This window comes from Drosophila novamexicana, unplaced genomic scaffold, assembly GCF_003285875.2.
Source record: "Drosophila novamexicana strain 15010-1031.04,08,12 unplaced genomic scaffold, DnovRS2.1 tig00000008-arrow-pilon, whole genome shotgun sequence".
Taxonomy (NCBI): domain Eukaryota; kingdom Metazoa; phylum Arthropoda; class Insecta; order Diptera; family Drosophilidae; genus Drosophila; species Drosophila novamexicana.
The window spans coordinates 6,466,324-6,482,258 of NW_020824765.1; the positions used below are offsets into that span (position 1 = coordinate 6,466,324).

General features: G+C 35.4%; 1 protein-coding gene across 1 annotated transcript; it reads right to left on the reverse strand.

The window, feature by feature from the left end:
* Positions 1 to 15,907, reverse strand: LOC115762163 (tubulin-specific chaperone C). Its single transcript, XM_030704318.1, has 3 exons — positions 14,960 to 15,907; positions 413 to 1,051; positions 1 to 331 (listed from the first exon to the last, which is right to left on the reverse strand). The coding sequence occupies exons 2-3, from the start codon at positions 656 to 658 to the stop codon at positions 17 to 19; spliced, it is 561 nt and encodes a 186-aa protein (XP_030560178.1). The 5' UTR covers positions 659 to 1,051; positions 14,960 to 15,907; the 3' UTR covers positions 1 to 16.
* Positions 15,908 to 15,935: the final 28 nt, after the last annotated feature.

Here is a 15,935-nt window from a genome sequence, read left to right on the forward strand (position 1 = left end):
CTGGAAATTGTCGGCTTTAAAACTTGAACAGTAGACCTTGAAATTTCAATTGTTTATTGTTGTTATAGTAATTGTGATTGTTATTGTAGTTATTGTTGTCACTGTCACTGCCGCCAATTAATTCACCATAATTGCACAAATCTTCAGTTATATTCAATTCGCTTAAAGTGCGTTGTGGATGGGCCAAGTGTTTATTCAGCGTGGCGGTTTTATTGAAAATTCTTAGACGTGGATCGCGTGGTATATAATGTAGAAACACTTTATTCGATTTGCTGCTGTTGTTGTAAGTGCGCGGATTGTTAATGTTGCTATTATCAAAGTTTGTTGTTGTCTTTGTTGTTGTTGTTGATGAGGATTTCTTGTTGTTGCTGCTGCTGCTGCTGCTCTTTTGCTTTTTAATGGAGCTGCCAACGGCTGTTGTTGTTGCTGCTGCTGCGGCGGTTGTTGTTGTTGTTATTGTCTTTTTAGTGGCACGATAAAGTGACTTTAGCCGAAAGTCATTCATTAAGAACGTTAACGTATTTAACACTGGCCAGCAAGAAAACAATTGTGCAAATTTTGGCTGCAAATTAAATTGGCTGCCTCTTCGATTGTAGTTTCTGTTGTTGTTGTTGCAGTTGTAGCTGCCCGTAAACGTTTTTAGCCCGGACACGTACATGCGGCACTTCGAATAAACAAAGCGAAATAAGAAAACAAGCGACGCGAAAACTAAAAACCCGAAAAAATCAAATAAACGATAACAAATTTATCGATTGATCGATGGACGTAACGGTAATGACGGTGACGGTAACGGTAACGGTAACTCAACGCGTGTCAAGTGCGCGGCGCATTGTGCGGCCTTTTCGCAAACATTTCGTTGGGGCAAATTTCACAGGGCGTTTCAAGTGCGGCGCACGCGGCGTATGATTAATGCGTTATATGTTTTTTGCTTTGCGCTTCACTTTGCTTAGGCTTGCAACTCAATCGCAATGTTGTTGTTGCTTGACGATGATTTATGCTTGTTGTTGTAGTCGATTAGCAGCTGATGCTGCCACAGTCGATGCTCCTGCTGCTGCAAAAAAGAGCCAGAAACAAAGACAAAAATTAGTTGCGATTCGTTGTAGGCGCCTCAATAAATGATTCCCAATTTGACAAGCGCCAAGCCCATTAATACCATCTTCATATTACATAGCATTTAACAAGTTATTCTGGAATTTCCATTTAGATCTATTAACAAAAGGCGCCACTGTTCAATCACAATGACTTGTAAATTGGCAGACAATGTGAAATATATTTTTATTCATTTTCACAATCCATTGAGAAATATTTTTGCCCAGTCTTAGCATAGATTGCTGTTCATATGGGTACATATATATTTATATAGATATATATGCGAATTGCACACGCCTCTTGAACATAAAAGCCAGAAAAACAATGGGCCTGGGCTTTTACCCAATTGTGTGGGCGTTCATACACTGAGCGAAAAGATAACAATTACCTTTCAGTATTTTTGGAAATAAATACATACTACATACTATATAAATTTTACAACAGTGTTTTACTTTATTTTAAAACACATTTATTGCTTTCAAGGCTATCAGGTAAGTTTAACTGAATGAAATGTAAAGAAAAAAGCTTCTTTTTACAGCTTTAAAGAGCTTTGAAAGCACATTAACTTTCGATTAAAACAGTTCAAATGAATTAAATAAAATTTATCTTATATTAACAAGAACAGAGCTTAAAGCTCATTAAAAGTTTAAGATTAACAAAATTTAATTGTAGAAAATCCAAAAACCTTTTAAAACCCAATAATAATTTTATGGAACGCGCAATTTGTTTTATGCCAACAGCAACTATTTTAATAATAAACTCTCCAAGTTAAAGCAGTTTTTATATGTGTACACGAAATGCTTGTCCAATTTGGGTTCATGGCAGACATAAAGTCGAAATTGTCGAGCTTTTAAAACAATTCAAGTCCAATAAGACTTTTGGCTGGCCCAATTGTGCAGTTATCAATGGGATCGGCTGCTTGAGAGCACATAACTCAACGTATTTGTTGTCGATTGGTTGAATAAACGCTGCGAGCTGTGCCAAGTTCAATGCTCGATAGGGATTGCATTTAATTTTATATACTAAAAATATAGTATATAATATATACGTTTAGACAGTGTAAACAACGTGCGGCGCATTTCAATTGGATGAGATTAGAGTTTAGAAAAAGGCAAATGTTAACTCTCTATCTAAACTATCCACTAAAAATTGTTGCTTATCAAATGTCAATTTGCGTCTTGACGAGCTGATAAGCTGCAATTGTTATGTGAGTATATATAGGGTATTCGAGTGTGTAGTAAAAGGAACATTAAGATTATTATCTTTATAATACAATTTGGCAACAGTGCTAAACGGGCACTGATAACGTGTAAGATTACGTCTCGTTTCGGTTACAATTCCGGACACGCTCGCTTATAATGTTTTGTAAGCAACAATAACTGACTGACTTTCACTATAAAATAAGGTAATCGATTCACTTTTCTTATCATTCGACTGCACTTCATTAATTTCGAGGAAGCCCGAGTGTCACTTCAACATAGCTGAAAAGTTTGATATTATACTAAAACAAAGTTTATACGTGCCAGAAATCAGGATATGCACTCTCTGTTAGCATTCGCTGTTAGTTTTGGATTTTTTACATCAACTAAATAATATTTTTTTTTTAATTATATATATAAATATGCTACATTTCTGTTCAACTTTATATATATATATATTGTAACAAATTGTATTACAACTTGAAAATTATTATTCTGCACAATTCTTTGTTTGCACTAAGCTGAACTTGTTTCCTGGAACTTTTACTATAAAGTCCCGCAAAATATACGCATATCTAGCACACATATTTCTTATGATTTCACATAATATCATGAATTAATGCACACCGTGAAAACAAAATAATTGCTATTTATTCACGTCCACTAAATATTTGTTATTATTAAAAAAAAAAAAATTTATTGAAAAGGTTTTTTTTTGGAATCACGTATTACCTATTATATTAATTAAGAGTGTAAGCCAAATGAATGTAATTTGTAGCTGAGCCTTCTTTTCTCATATAGCAGAAACTTCAATGAACTTATCGCGTGATCAGCCAAAAACTCTTTCAAGAAATTATCTCAAGTAAGCATCGCGTGTAAACTTCAATACTTATTGAAAGCCATTTTAAAGACTGCACTGCGCCTCTTTGTGTGTAGAATTCTGTTTCAGGTCACGCTTCACTTAAGAACTCTCTTGGAAATTTAACATTTATATTTAAAATTTAACAAACACTCCACACTTGGCATTTTGAGCGCCGAAACAGAGCAAAAATCGTGCAGGCACATGGCTGATAAACTATTTCTCAACTATTGCCGCGAAGTTAACTCCTTTTTAAGTTATCGGATAGTCCGACCGAAGCAGCCAACAGTTCAGTGGCTCGTTGCCTGGCAGACTAATAAAATGAGCAGAAAGATTCGGTGATGAAAGCCTCGAGCAGAAAGACGAACCAAATCGGAAAAGAACAGAAAACAGAACAGAACAGAACGAACAGAATAAAACCGAGACGGCGGCGGCGGGACAATGTCGTGTCTGTAATCGCGGCAATCGTTTTTGCTTTAATCTAATAAATTTCTTATCAGCAAGCGGCGGGCATACGAGTACTACGAATGAACGCACACATCCATACATATATACACATATATATATATATATATATATATACATATATATGTATAGATGCATATACATTTATGCACACAGAGGTGTATGTGTGCATGCAGTTATCGCAGTACCTGCCCCACACGCGGCCACTTGTCATTCCCGTCGCTCTGGCTGTCAAGTAGGCAGCCTTTTGTGATGGGTTTCTCTTTTACTTGAATACCCTGCACTTATGAGTGCAATCGGGTATACACATAGACTAGAAGATTTAATATACAAATAAACTATTGCAGCGAAACTCTTGAGGTGCAAGGCTTAGCTCATGATACTTTTGCACGTCATCTTTGGCCGAAGGTATCTCCCAGTCGAGTAGTCTTCTTCACACAATCTCTTAAACCTACATACCGTAAAGAAATTTGGTTAATAAAAATAGCATAGCTGAGTGCTAGTTCATCTTTCTCTCAGGGTATTTCCTAGTCGTGCACTCTCTCTCTCCCTCCGACGGACATTTTTACATGTTTCGTTTCTTTGCTTTGCTCATTTGGATTGTCGACTTGTGCGTAAATTATAATGCTCACCAAATGCACATAATACAATATACATATTTACAAAATAGATTTAAGTATAACTTAAATTTAATATAGCATATACATACATACTTTTGGCTCTCGCTATTCTTCTACTGCACAAGGCGATAGTTTTTAATCAAAGCGACCTTGTTGATTAGCATGCGAATAAAAATAATTAAACTAATTTAATAATTTAAGCTAACATTTGCATGGGAATAATAGTATATGGCCTTTAGTAAATAATAAAAGTAATAGTTTTCCATTGAAAGAGCCCAAACAAATGATTAATTAAAACGAGCTTGCGTCTAAAATTCTGAAACGGTTAAAGTTTTTCGAAAATGGTTAAAGAAGAGTATAATGGATTTGTGCAAATGTATGTAAAAGGCAGAAGAAAGAATCTACAACCCTATATAGTGTATATATTCCTGGTCAGCATCAATAGCCGAGTCGATATATTTATGTCCTTCAGTCTGTCCGACCATCTGTCCTTATGCATGAACGCGTCAATCTTAAATAGAACTTGCAACCAATCGATAAGAATCGATATCAGAATCTGCTTTTTTTTAGCATATCTCTCAAATTTTAAGAGCTTATATCACCAATTTTAAAATTTAATAGAGAGACCTTCGCAGTCAATTAATAAACACACATATATACATAAATGATTTCGCGTAAAGAATATACAGATAACGTATATATCTTTGCTAAACCTTGAGCTGCACCTGGTTTTGGTAGAAGAAGTTTTGGAGCATTTAATAGTCGGGCACTCTCGACTAGACATCTTTAAGTTATTTATGTTAAATCGGTTTAAAAAGTAAGTTATAGCTCGTTAAGCTGATTATCTACAAATGGGGGATGCCCCTTATTAAACTGACCAGCAGTTTATATGATTTCACCAAGTATATACTACTACTACAATAATTTATTAATAATAATATCAACAGTGCAAATTTCATTTGAAGTAAATTAAGAATTTAAGCTTTTAATGAGTGCACTTGATTGAGATGTTAAATAAATAGCAACTGTGACATTTAATTATAGTCTACCTTGTGTTACTTTTTGCAGGTAACATCATGTGTCACAGCAAATTACAAGTTCCAATATCAATCAGAAATACCAAAATTTGTATTTAAAAACTCTCGATATTACGTTTTAATTGCAGTTGTTCAATGATATAGAAACATTATGAAACGATATTAATGAGAATAATTCGTGTGTTCAACCAATTCAGATAACTTAGTGCAACAACTGGAAAAGCCGACAAATGTAGTAAAAATTTTAATAATCATGTCAAACACTAATTAATTTTATGGAACTGCTGTGATAAAGAAAATATGCGTGAAAAGCGAAAATATTTTTATACGCCTTGTATTCAATTTCATAATTACCAGAGCTAATCTGAGCTGTATTATTCCACTCATGTGTGTGCGTGTGTGTGTGTGTGTGTGTGTGTGTGTGTGTGTGTGTGTATGTGTGTGTGTGCGTGTGTGTGCGTTTTTGGCTGATAACAATAAAAAGTGGTTTGATGCTGACCTACGCCAGTTTAATTTGGGTTTTTGCTGCCTAATTCTGATAGAACAATTGTTATACGATGCCAAAGTCTTTAAACTCAGAACTAGGCCAACGCAATAAACGTCGAGACAATGTCATTCACTTTGCGGCGTAGTTGGCCACATTCATATTCACATTCACATTCACATCCATATTCACATTCACAATTTTTTATTGGCCCCGCTCAAGTTGCAATCATAATGGGAATAGATTTATACAATCGCTTCAAAGGAAAATTCTCAAGACATCCTCCACTCGCAATAAATATCAATTGTTATTATGCAGAAATTGTCGAATTCGATTCAATTGTTTGTGCTCAACAATTTGAAACTAATTGAATCAATTGCGATCTGATTCGGAGCTTATTCGATTTGTGATCTGAGATATTCCATGCAAACGGATATATTGAAACTGAAAGCTTTTGACTTGACTTTGTTGAGTTCGCTTTACAATAAATTTGTCAAGCGACAAAGCCATGTCGAATAAACAAGCATAACAGTTAATTGAAACTTAAAATAGACAGATTCTAAAACAAATTACGTTGAATATATATTTATTTTGTTAAGTAACAAACTAATTAGCACTAGGCTTTGTGGTTCTCGGTAAATCAGCTTTGCTAGCTATGATATGAAAGATACTTGGTCTGAATATATTGTTATACTGTTCTATGAGCTGGCCATTAAAACCTAAGAAAATTATTAAGAAAACAAGAATTTTATTTCGATATTTAACAAGCTTGGAAACGGGGCAAGTTATCGGTTATCGGAAAGAAACTAGTACCTCACTAGGAAGACCTATGTTCCAGTCTCGAGGAGCTCTAATAGGTTCTGAGATCCTTGCGTTCATACATACGGACAGACGGACAAGCAAAAGGCATGGCTAGATCGACTCCTCTGTTGATACCGATCAAGAATATATATACTTTATGGGATCGGAGATGCTTCCTTCTGCACAACTAAATTATACCCTTTTTAGCCATATTCAATGGGTTTAACGTATTCAAACGTCTTAACAATTCATTTACGTATATAAGCCAAGTGAATGCGTGTAATTCGGTCGAACAGCTGTCACATAGCTTTGCACGCCTCAAACGTTATGAATGGATTCACTAGCCAAAGGCTAAGATTGGGATTGCCCGTCTTTTAAGCTGTCACTATTTGATTCCCGTTTTAACACGCTATTTGCTGACTGCTTAATTGCTGTGGGACGAGTAATTGATGGCTATCCGAAACCCCCAAGTAAACCCCTTTCTTAATTGATTTGGGGTGTCTGGCCAGAGAGAGCGAGAGAGAGAGAGAGAATAGATAAACAGCAACAACAATTACAGAATTAATTGTTATAAATATGTCAAATTGCTGTTAAAACTAGTTATTTCAGCTCCACGAAATCCAATTAATCAAAAGTGTTGCTAACAATATTATGCTTAATTTGAGATGCACGTTGACAGCTTGTCTGCTTTAATATTCTCTAGCATGGAATATTATTTTTAGTGTATACTGTATTTTATATAAGCCGCTACCCCTGAGGTGTCCAGGTTGAAATGTTTTAGGACTTACAAAATCGGGCGGCCAAATACAAATACTTAAGAAAACACTTGTGTATACAACTCGCCACAGTCAAGTTATGTAAATATTTATGTATCCTTTTCTTCAATCAAGCTTTGTGTGTGCTTTATAAAGGGCAGGGAAAGTAACGAGATTTTGGTATCGATTTATTTTGGAAGAGTGGGGTACAGATCACAATTTTTATCGCGTATAAGCAATACTTTATAGTTCTATGGATTTGGTTTGTGTTATCAAAAGACAGCTAATTATTATTAAATGATGATCGCCTTTCTATGTGATTTTCATGAGCTCGGGTAATGCCTTTACGACTTATACCGGGGATGTGTTTAACTTTAACTTTCTCTGCGTTAGGAAAAACTATATGATAGTTTCTCCTCACACAGATATTGATTTATAATTTGATCAAAAGAATATTTATAGTCTATTCCTGAGGCATTTGAAAAGGGTAATTGAAATTCGAAGTACAGTGAATCACAAAATAACTATGTCGTCATGTTTAGTTTCGAACCACGTTTCTTTGCTTTATTTTACATCTTTAATCTGCTTAGCTTATTCCAGTGATTTAATGCAATGCTGTATTTGAAGCCGCATGAGAACTGAAAGCTGACAGCTACTTTGCCACATGCCACATACTTGGGTATCCTTCAGCATGCAACAACAGCAAACTTTTTATAGTTGTGCCCCTTGAAACCTGCTGCAGTAAAATATACGTGTGTGTTTGAATGGGTTGTGCGTGTGTGTGCGACTGGCAAACAAGTGCATGTAAAAAAGGTGTCACTGTGGCAAAGTCAAATGCGCATAGTGAACATATACACACACATACACACGCACACGCATGCATACAGGGAGACTGGCGGCATGCTTTGATGTTATTCACATGCCGTTGCGTTTTGCAACACTGACAAATGGCAACTATAAAGTGCAGAAGGATACAATTTGCACACAATGCGAATAAAACGGCAGAATTCGCACGATTTTGCCATTTTTGGGGCACACCGAGAAAGAGAGAAAGAGAGAGAGAGAGAGAGAGAGAGAGAGAGAGGGAGAGAGAGAGAGAGAGAGAGAGAAAGAGAAAGAGAGAGAGAGAGAGGGAGAGAGAGAGAGAGAGCGAGGTGGAGTAAGAGAGAACGCGCATACACGTTGTGTGTGCTAAAGGATAATTTATGTTTTTTGCCTTAAACTTGACAAAGTTTGTGGCCGCATGGACACATGCAAAAAGCGGTTACTATTGATTTTTATACACATATATCAGATTGAACACGGGTGTGTGTGTGTGACTGTGAGTGTGTGTTCATTCAAGTATGTATATGCTGTGCATATTAAATGAGTTTTTCTTTTGAGATATTTCTCCAATTTGGCCTTGTTGCTGCATGAAAAGAGAAAAATGTTTCATACAGGGCCCCGTATAAGCTTTGGCGATTGGCTTGCATGCAAAAAAAACTGTGAATTGCTGTTCATGAAGTCATCGCACATATCTATTTATATTTATTTAAAAAACATCCCTTTCAGCTTTATGATATATGCAATATATTGTGACATTATTTTTATATTTGGGCATATCAATATATTATTTATATTCAAATTTATTGGTATATTTATTAAGGCAGAACGTTTTATAATTTAAGAGTCTTTTTTATATTTCATATACTTTTCTTGTCTATAAGCAACTGCAAGGCCACAAAATATAAGGGTAGCATTAGGTGCACGTTTTATTTACTTTTTTTTTTTCTTTTTTAATATTTTGACATGCACAGCACGTCAGAAACGTCAAGGGAGTTTAAAGGTTAATATTGAAATTGCAATTAGCTTAAATGCAAATGCGCACAACTCGACTGGTAATCTACATAGCTTGCCATTTGCAAATTCAAAGTATATTTAAGACCTGCAAATAAATGTGCAGATTTAAAAAGGGATTTACGACAGAATATATTGTTGGCTAAGTTGATCTATAAATACTCGATCAGCGGAATGATTTGTTAAAAAATCTTACTGGGAGACTATAAGATATAGATATTGATAGTTCCTAGAATTTTACATTAATTTTAATGAGATTTCCGGAAAGTCTGAACTACAGTTTTTCTTAAAGTGCAATAAGATAATGTATTGAATATGTCGACCTTAATTGTCGGACACTTCTATTCTAGAATCTTCTAGAAATTTAAATTTCGGAGAGAGATAGAGGGAGAGGGGGGGGGGGGGGGGAAGAGAGAGAAAGCAAGATATAAACAGAGAGAGAGAGGGAGAGATGCTTAAAGAAATCGAGATAGAGAGCGAGAGATATATTGAGAAATATAGATAGAGAGCGAGAGATATAGAGGAGAGAGAGAGAGATATTGGCAGGTAATTCTTTCTATGATATTTGTTATATTAGGTAGGATATATATATAGTCTTGTTTTCCCATATTTTTTGCCTCAGTCCTAACTTCGAATGTTTTAATTTGGCGTCGCTGTCAATTGATGAATTTAATAATCAATATACGCCATATTTGCATTAAATTTGCATTTGACAGTAAATTAAAGCAAATTTTCTGATCGAAATAAATTGAAATTGAAATGCATTCATGAATATTGTATTTATACTGTTTGTCTATACGAAACCTCAATTGAATAATTGCCAATCAATTCTTGTTAATCATACAAGCTGGTTGACTTTTATATAGAAGCACCGGTATTAAACGAGAAACGAGTTTATAACGGTTTTAAGATATATATATACATTTATATAGCAACTTAATATTTATATAAAGCGAATCTTTGAGGACGCATTTAATTTGAAATTTACCACGCGCTGACAAACTTGATGACACAGACGGCCATCTGTAGATTATCGTTAGGGGTAGACTTATTAGGCGACAAGGACCAAGGACTTGGCAAGCCAAGCGGCAAGGACAAGTGGCACATGATGAAATTAGAGCAAAGAAAAAAAAAAAACCATACGCAGTCAACGTCAATATATTATACTGATCAAATGAACAAATTTTCTCGTCTCTTTTATACCCTGGCCAAAAGTAACACTAAATTTTTATCTTAAAGATTTTAAAATTTTCTACATTTTGGAATAAACATGTCCACTTGAAATGAGTACATATATTGCACTATAAAGTTCGGTATGGTAAAGAATTGTTCAAAATCTCATCCTTTTTCTAGTTCTTGAATTGTTTGGTTGTTTTCCAACACTCAAATGCTCCACTTACTTGGCAAAGTATATCCGCTGGCGATAAATTTCTTTGTTTTCGCAGCAAAGCAATAAAAAGCAAATTGAAGAAAAAGAAATGTAAAACTTAATTCATAAGAAGTTGATTTTGTTTATTTAAAGTTTGCTGTTGTTGAGCAACCATCGCAGCTTGAAATCGAATCACGACTGACTGACGATGCGGCTCGACACTTAGTGAATGACACGCACACACACACACACACACCCTTGATTGATTTATGTATGTATCATAAGTGTATGCACACACACACCCTCTCTTCATACTCTCTCTACTCACGCTCTCTCTGTCTCTCTCTCTCTCTTTCTCTTTCTCCCGCTCTCCCTTGTACTTAGGATGCGGAGTGCAGTTCATATCTCGCCTTTGTTTGCTTTTGTATTGCGTATGTCTTTAATTTTCTAAATGCCTTATAGGGTTTTCAACCACTAACACTATTTGCCGTATAGCTCTTTGTTTTCCCTCTGCCAGTGGAAATTTACCAGTTGACATTATAAATGACCCCATGGTCGTGTTGTGCGTGTGTGTGTGTGTGTGAACTCTAAAATGACACACTCCACCCATTTAACGTGCCATATTAAAAGTGGCAATAGATCTAAGAAATACATTTTTACTGTTATCATTGCGAAGCTAAATTTTCAGAAAATGTTTATTTGAGTATTAAAGCTACGATCTCAATCTTTTTTCTTTAAATACCAGAAACATATAGGAATGGGGTATATATCTACTTGGTTCTGCTGACAATCCAGTCCGTATGCAATATAAACTGTTTTATTAGTATTTGAATCAGCAGTAGAGAATTGGTGAAATTGAATTGAAACCAGAACAGATCTTTCTATAAGTTTCTACATTTAAGAGAATCTTAACTTTACATCTGGATTTGCCTTTAACCAGCTATGCTTGAGTTTTATATTTGCACTATATGTTGACATTTCAAGTGCATGCGAACGACGTTTTATACTTTGCTCATTTGGCACGTTTGATAAGAAGCAACAAAAAAAGTGTATTGTGCAAGTGCAAGTGTGTTTTTTTTTTAGTTTCTACTGTTCTACTGCTCGCCCGCATTGCGTTTAAAATTATGCAAATGTTAACGGTCATGCGATAAGCACCTGAAACAGCCATACAAACAAATTATAACGTACAAAGTTTTAATTCAAACAAGCTGCGTTGCAATTTCGTGTTTCGTGTGTCCTTCGGCCATGTTGCCAAATAAGTTGCAAGTTAAAAGCTGAAACGATTAATTCCGAAATTGCATGCATTGGAGAAAAGTAACAATTATAAATCATATTAAAAGTTACGTGTTTATCGCTTCTAAATTATAATTAATGATGACTTTATGTTGCAAAATGCAATATATGCAATTTTAAACCGATTCATGATAAAACCCTGTGATATGTAGAAACTTATTATTACCAGAACAAAACTTTTCCTATTTTTATTATGCAATGTTTAACTGGCGTCCAAGTGCGGAAAATATGATTTACTGCATACGCATTTACGTATTTAGGATGACGCAAGAGATTAGATAAGTTGAGGTCATAAAATACAACTAACGCTGATTATCTGTGCAGGTTATTTAATATCACGAGACAACTGTTAAAGTATATTATTAGCTAAAACTTGTCTGCGTTTCAGCAGTTCATTGACTGTCGCCTGACAGTGTATTGAACTTAATTAGTGCATGCCCCGCTGCGAGCGTAGCTGCAGGGTATACAATATACCCGACCTTATCTATCATCTCTGCACAATTTGTCTGTGCGGACTTAAAGCTATATTTAAATGTTATTAAAGTCTGTGCGCTTTTCACCTACAATCGTCATCATCATCATCAACATCATTATTATTATTAACAGCTCATTTGAATGCGTCTCACGCAGCAGCTGCGAACCGGTTTGGGGCTTATTTTTATTGATTTTTATTTTTATTTTCTGCTATAGGCATGCATATGTGTTATGCATGTACACGTGTGTGTGTGTGTGTGTGTGTGATAGCACGTTTGAGTGTATTCGTAGCATGTGTATTGTATTCACATTGCTATCAGCTGTTCGGCTCTTAACACTGACACACATTGCGAGTGCAGGCATTTATTGTGCTCTTTCAAATGGTATATTCAATTCGTTAGCAAGCATGTAACGCATGAGGGGAGGAAGGAGAGGAAGAAATGCTGAAATCCGCACTCAAAATAAGCGTACTTTGTCTTCTAACTTTTCATACCTATATTAAAGTTTCTTTTGTTAATAAAGTGTGCAACATCTTTTTGTTATGGAAAATATGCTAGTCGAAGGCGTTCGGATCGAAACACAATATCATATAGTCGCTCCGAGAACAACCTATTGCAAACTGACTCCTATGAAAAAACCTGAAACTCTTCTCAAAAATTTGGGATACAAGGGAGCTTAGTGTGGGCAACCTTCAAAACAGATCATTCTAGCTATACTCCAGCAGAGGATTATACTATATAATTTTGTTTATCTGAAATTTTTAACTTGCTCGTATATTTCACTACTTCCCTTAAGATACATGCTCTAGTTATTTTTTAGTGTTTTTTAAATTCCTCTTTTTTTTTTTTTTGGAAATGTATTAAATATTCGCGTAGTTCTTTCCCGTTTAAAATTACACAAAATCTTTACCGGTTTTCTGATCAGCTGTGCAGCTGGTTTTTGCTTTTACTGAATTCAGTCAGAACAATATTTATTTTCTGCTGGATGGATGGCTTGAAACAAATGCTAAAATAAAAACTTTAAGTGAAATTAATGGCACTAGCAAGACTTTTCAAGTTTCCGAGAAGCCGTGCTTCAATTAAAAGTTAACTTTACTATTCAACAAAGTTAACCTTAAAACATGCTGAATAATTGCCAGCTGTCAATGCGCGTATTACTTAAGATAAGAACTTGTTTTTTAGGTTAAGATCTAACGTTACTCGGAGCCAGTTTAGAATGTTTTTGGCTTCTGAGTGCATTACGCCATCCAAATGCAAAGACTTTGGCCAAGGACGGCGACAAACAGTGGCCATAAAATGGTTTTCGATTACATTAAATCAAATTTGCAGCTAGACAAAGACAAAATAAAAGGAACAAAAACAAAAACCAAAATACTATCCCGAAACCATCAAAGTGTCTGTAAGCAACCATCAGACATTTATGTACATACAGATCAACATACATAATTCCAGCCATCCATCAATACAACTATATATCCATCTGTATATATATATATGTATTTGTGTGACGAATGTGCCACTTGACTCTGAGTTGGGTCAAATCCGCCCCGTGGGGGTTGGTTTGCAGACGAAAACAATAAAACTCAAATGTTGGGCACAGGGAGGCACAACAAAATGGCGGCGCGTGTGTAAATGTGTGTGTGTGTGTGTGTGTGGGCTGAGCCGGTTTCCTTTTACTGAGTTCAGCTTATGCAAATAACTTGGCCCAAAAGCTGTGTATGCAGAAAATCCCAGTTTCATGGCAGACTGTTTGTCGCGGCCAACTTGGCGAATATTCTGTCAGCCAAGGCCATATTTTCATGCGGCACACTTTGGCGGTTTTATTAATTAATTCTGTACATAGATTAATTAATTAGAGATAAAAGGCCTTGCTGGTGGCAAGAACATAGCAAATCGAGCGTGAATTTCTCCTTGTAATATAAACATTCGCTGTAATTTATCTTCAGCTTGGGTACCTTTAATTATAGCCCATCCATATCTATAACTTATGCCTTATCAGCAATGCTCAATGGTTTTTTTTTTTTTTTTTATCAATTTTCACTCGTAAACGATGACGAGTATCGAGCTATTATTGCATAAATGCAATTCCATAGTCCATCCAAAAGTTAAAAACTTTTCCAATTTACGTCGCAGGAAAACAGATTTTTTTTAGAGCAAACGCGGCATTGACGTAAATTATTGGAAATAATTTGTTAATTTTTTTTATAGAATTTTCCACAGTACTTGACTAAAAATAGCTAACACATGATTCCAAAGACATTTCAGGCGACAGAACAATAACAAATGCGTCGCTCAAAAAGCATTAATCATGCGATGTGTCTATAATGTATTAATATACATATATACACAAACATACAAACTATATCTAGACAGCCGTATGAAACACATGTGTTTGTGCCAACCTCAATGAATATTTATATATGTATGTGTGCGTGTAAATTGGTGGAATAAATACTTTAAACAAGGTCAATGGGCCTTCGGATAATATTTGGGGCATTATGTATACCGAGAAAGTTCCACTAATGGACAGCTTCCTTGGGCGGATATCTCTTTTAGACAACTAATTCTTTAATTTTGTTAACAATCATCATCTTACAAGGGAATATCTGACGTAGATGTGCGCTTAAGCAAGCCTTCACTGTATAATAACATTAATACTTGAGTTTTAACTAAACTCACCTGTTCTCAAATGGAGTTCAAGTTGCTTCCACGTGATTTCCGTGTCCGTAAATTGTTTATTAGCTAAATTACAACCATTATAGACTGCTTTTTGTTGTTATTGTTCAAATCGTAAACTTATACAGTTTACATTTTAGGTCGAATGACAACGATTTCTTTTTATATGCAGTCTTAATTTAAACAAAATTTAAAGCACTTGTTTATTGCTCTTGATTATGTTAACAGTTCAGCACAGTGGGCTCCAAACGTTGAACACTGGGTATAAAATGTATTCAGCTAGTTTAAAGCTCAGTAGGGTCTGGTATGCGTTTCTTATTTTTTGTTGCTACCGTTTGTATACAAATTGCCAAACAATTCGGTAAACAGTTATTGTCAGTGTTGTGCGATGCGTTTCGTTATGGAAAAGTACAAAAAAGTTGTTTGGTCTATTTTGAATGGATTTACGCAGGCTGTGTGTCACGCATTAGCATTTAACCGTAATTTCGTGTTATGCTTTAAATCATTTTTCTTTGTGTTTCAATTTTTGTTTTGTAGCAGTTCCGACAACTCAACATACAGTTCTTGTGCGGGAGTTTCGATTTTTTTTTCTGCACAATGCGTGCATGCGGGAAGGGCACGCGGAAGGGTGGGGTAATGACAGCACCGCCCAGCAACGCAAGTTCACTAAGAAGTAGTATTTGGCGGTCGGAATAAACAAATGCACCCAGAAACACTCATACAGACACACGCATACAAGACACACGCAGTGTGTGAGGGAAAAACAGACGCTCGTAAACCGTGCAATTCACTTGGGTACGTCAAATTAGGCAGACTTTGAATGAGTTCATATAAATCAGTCGATTTTTATTTAGTTTATAACTTAGCACGTCTACACGAAAGCTAATTGGACATTAATCTTTACGAATTTTGTCACTTTGGCTATTACAATTTATTTCATCCGTACACACGACCGTTCGTTTCCACAACTATTAACTGT

Excerpts from the sequence above, each read along its gene's own strand:
- LOC115762163 (XM_030704318.1), bottom strand. The coding sequence starts at position 658 with ATGTACGTGTCCGGGCTAAAAACGTTTACGGGCAGCTACAACTGCAAC. Across the intron at positions 332-412 it reads CAGCAGCAACAACAACAGCC|ACAACAACAAACTTTGATAA; the intron begins GTTGGCAGCTCC and ends ACAACAACAAAG.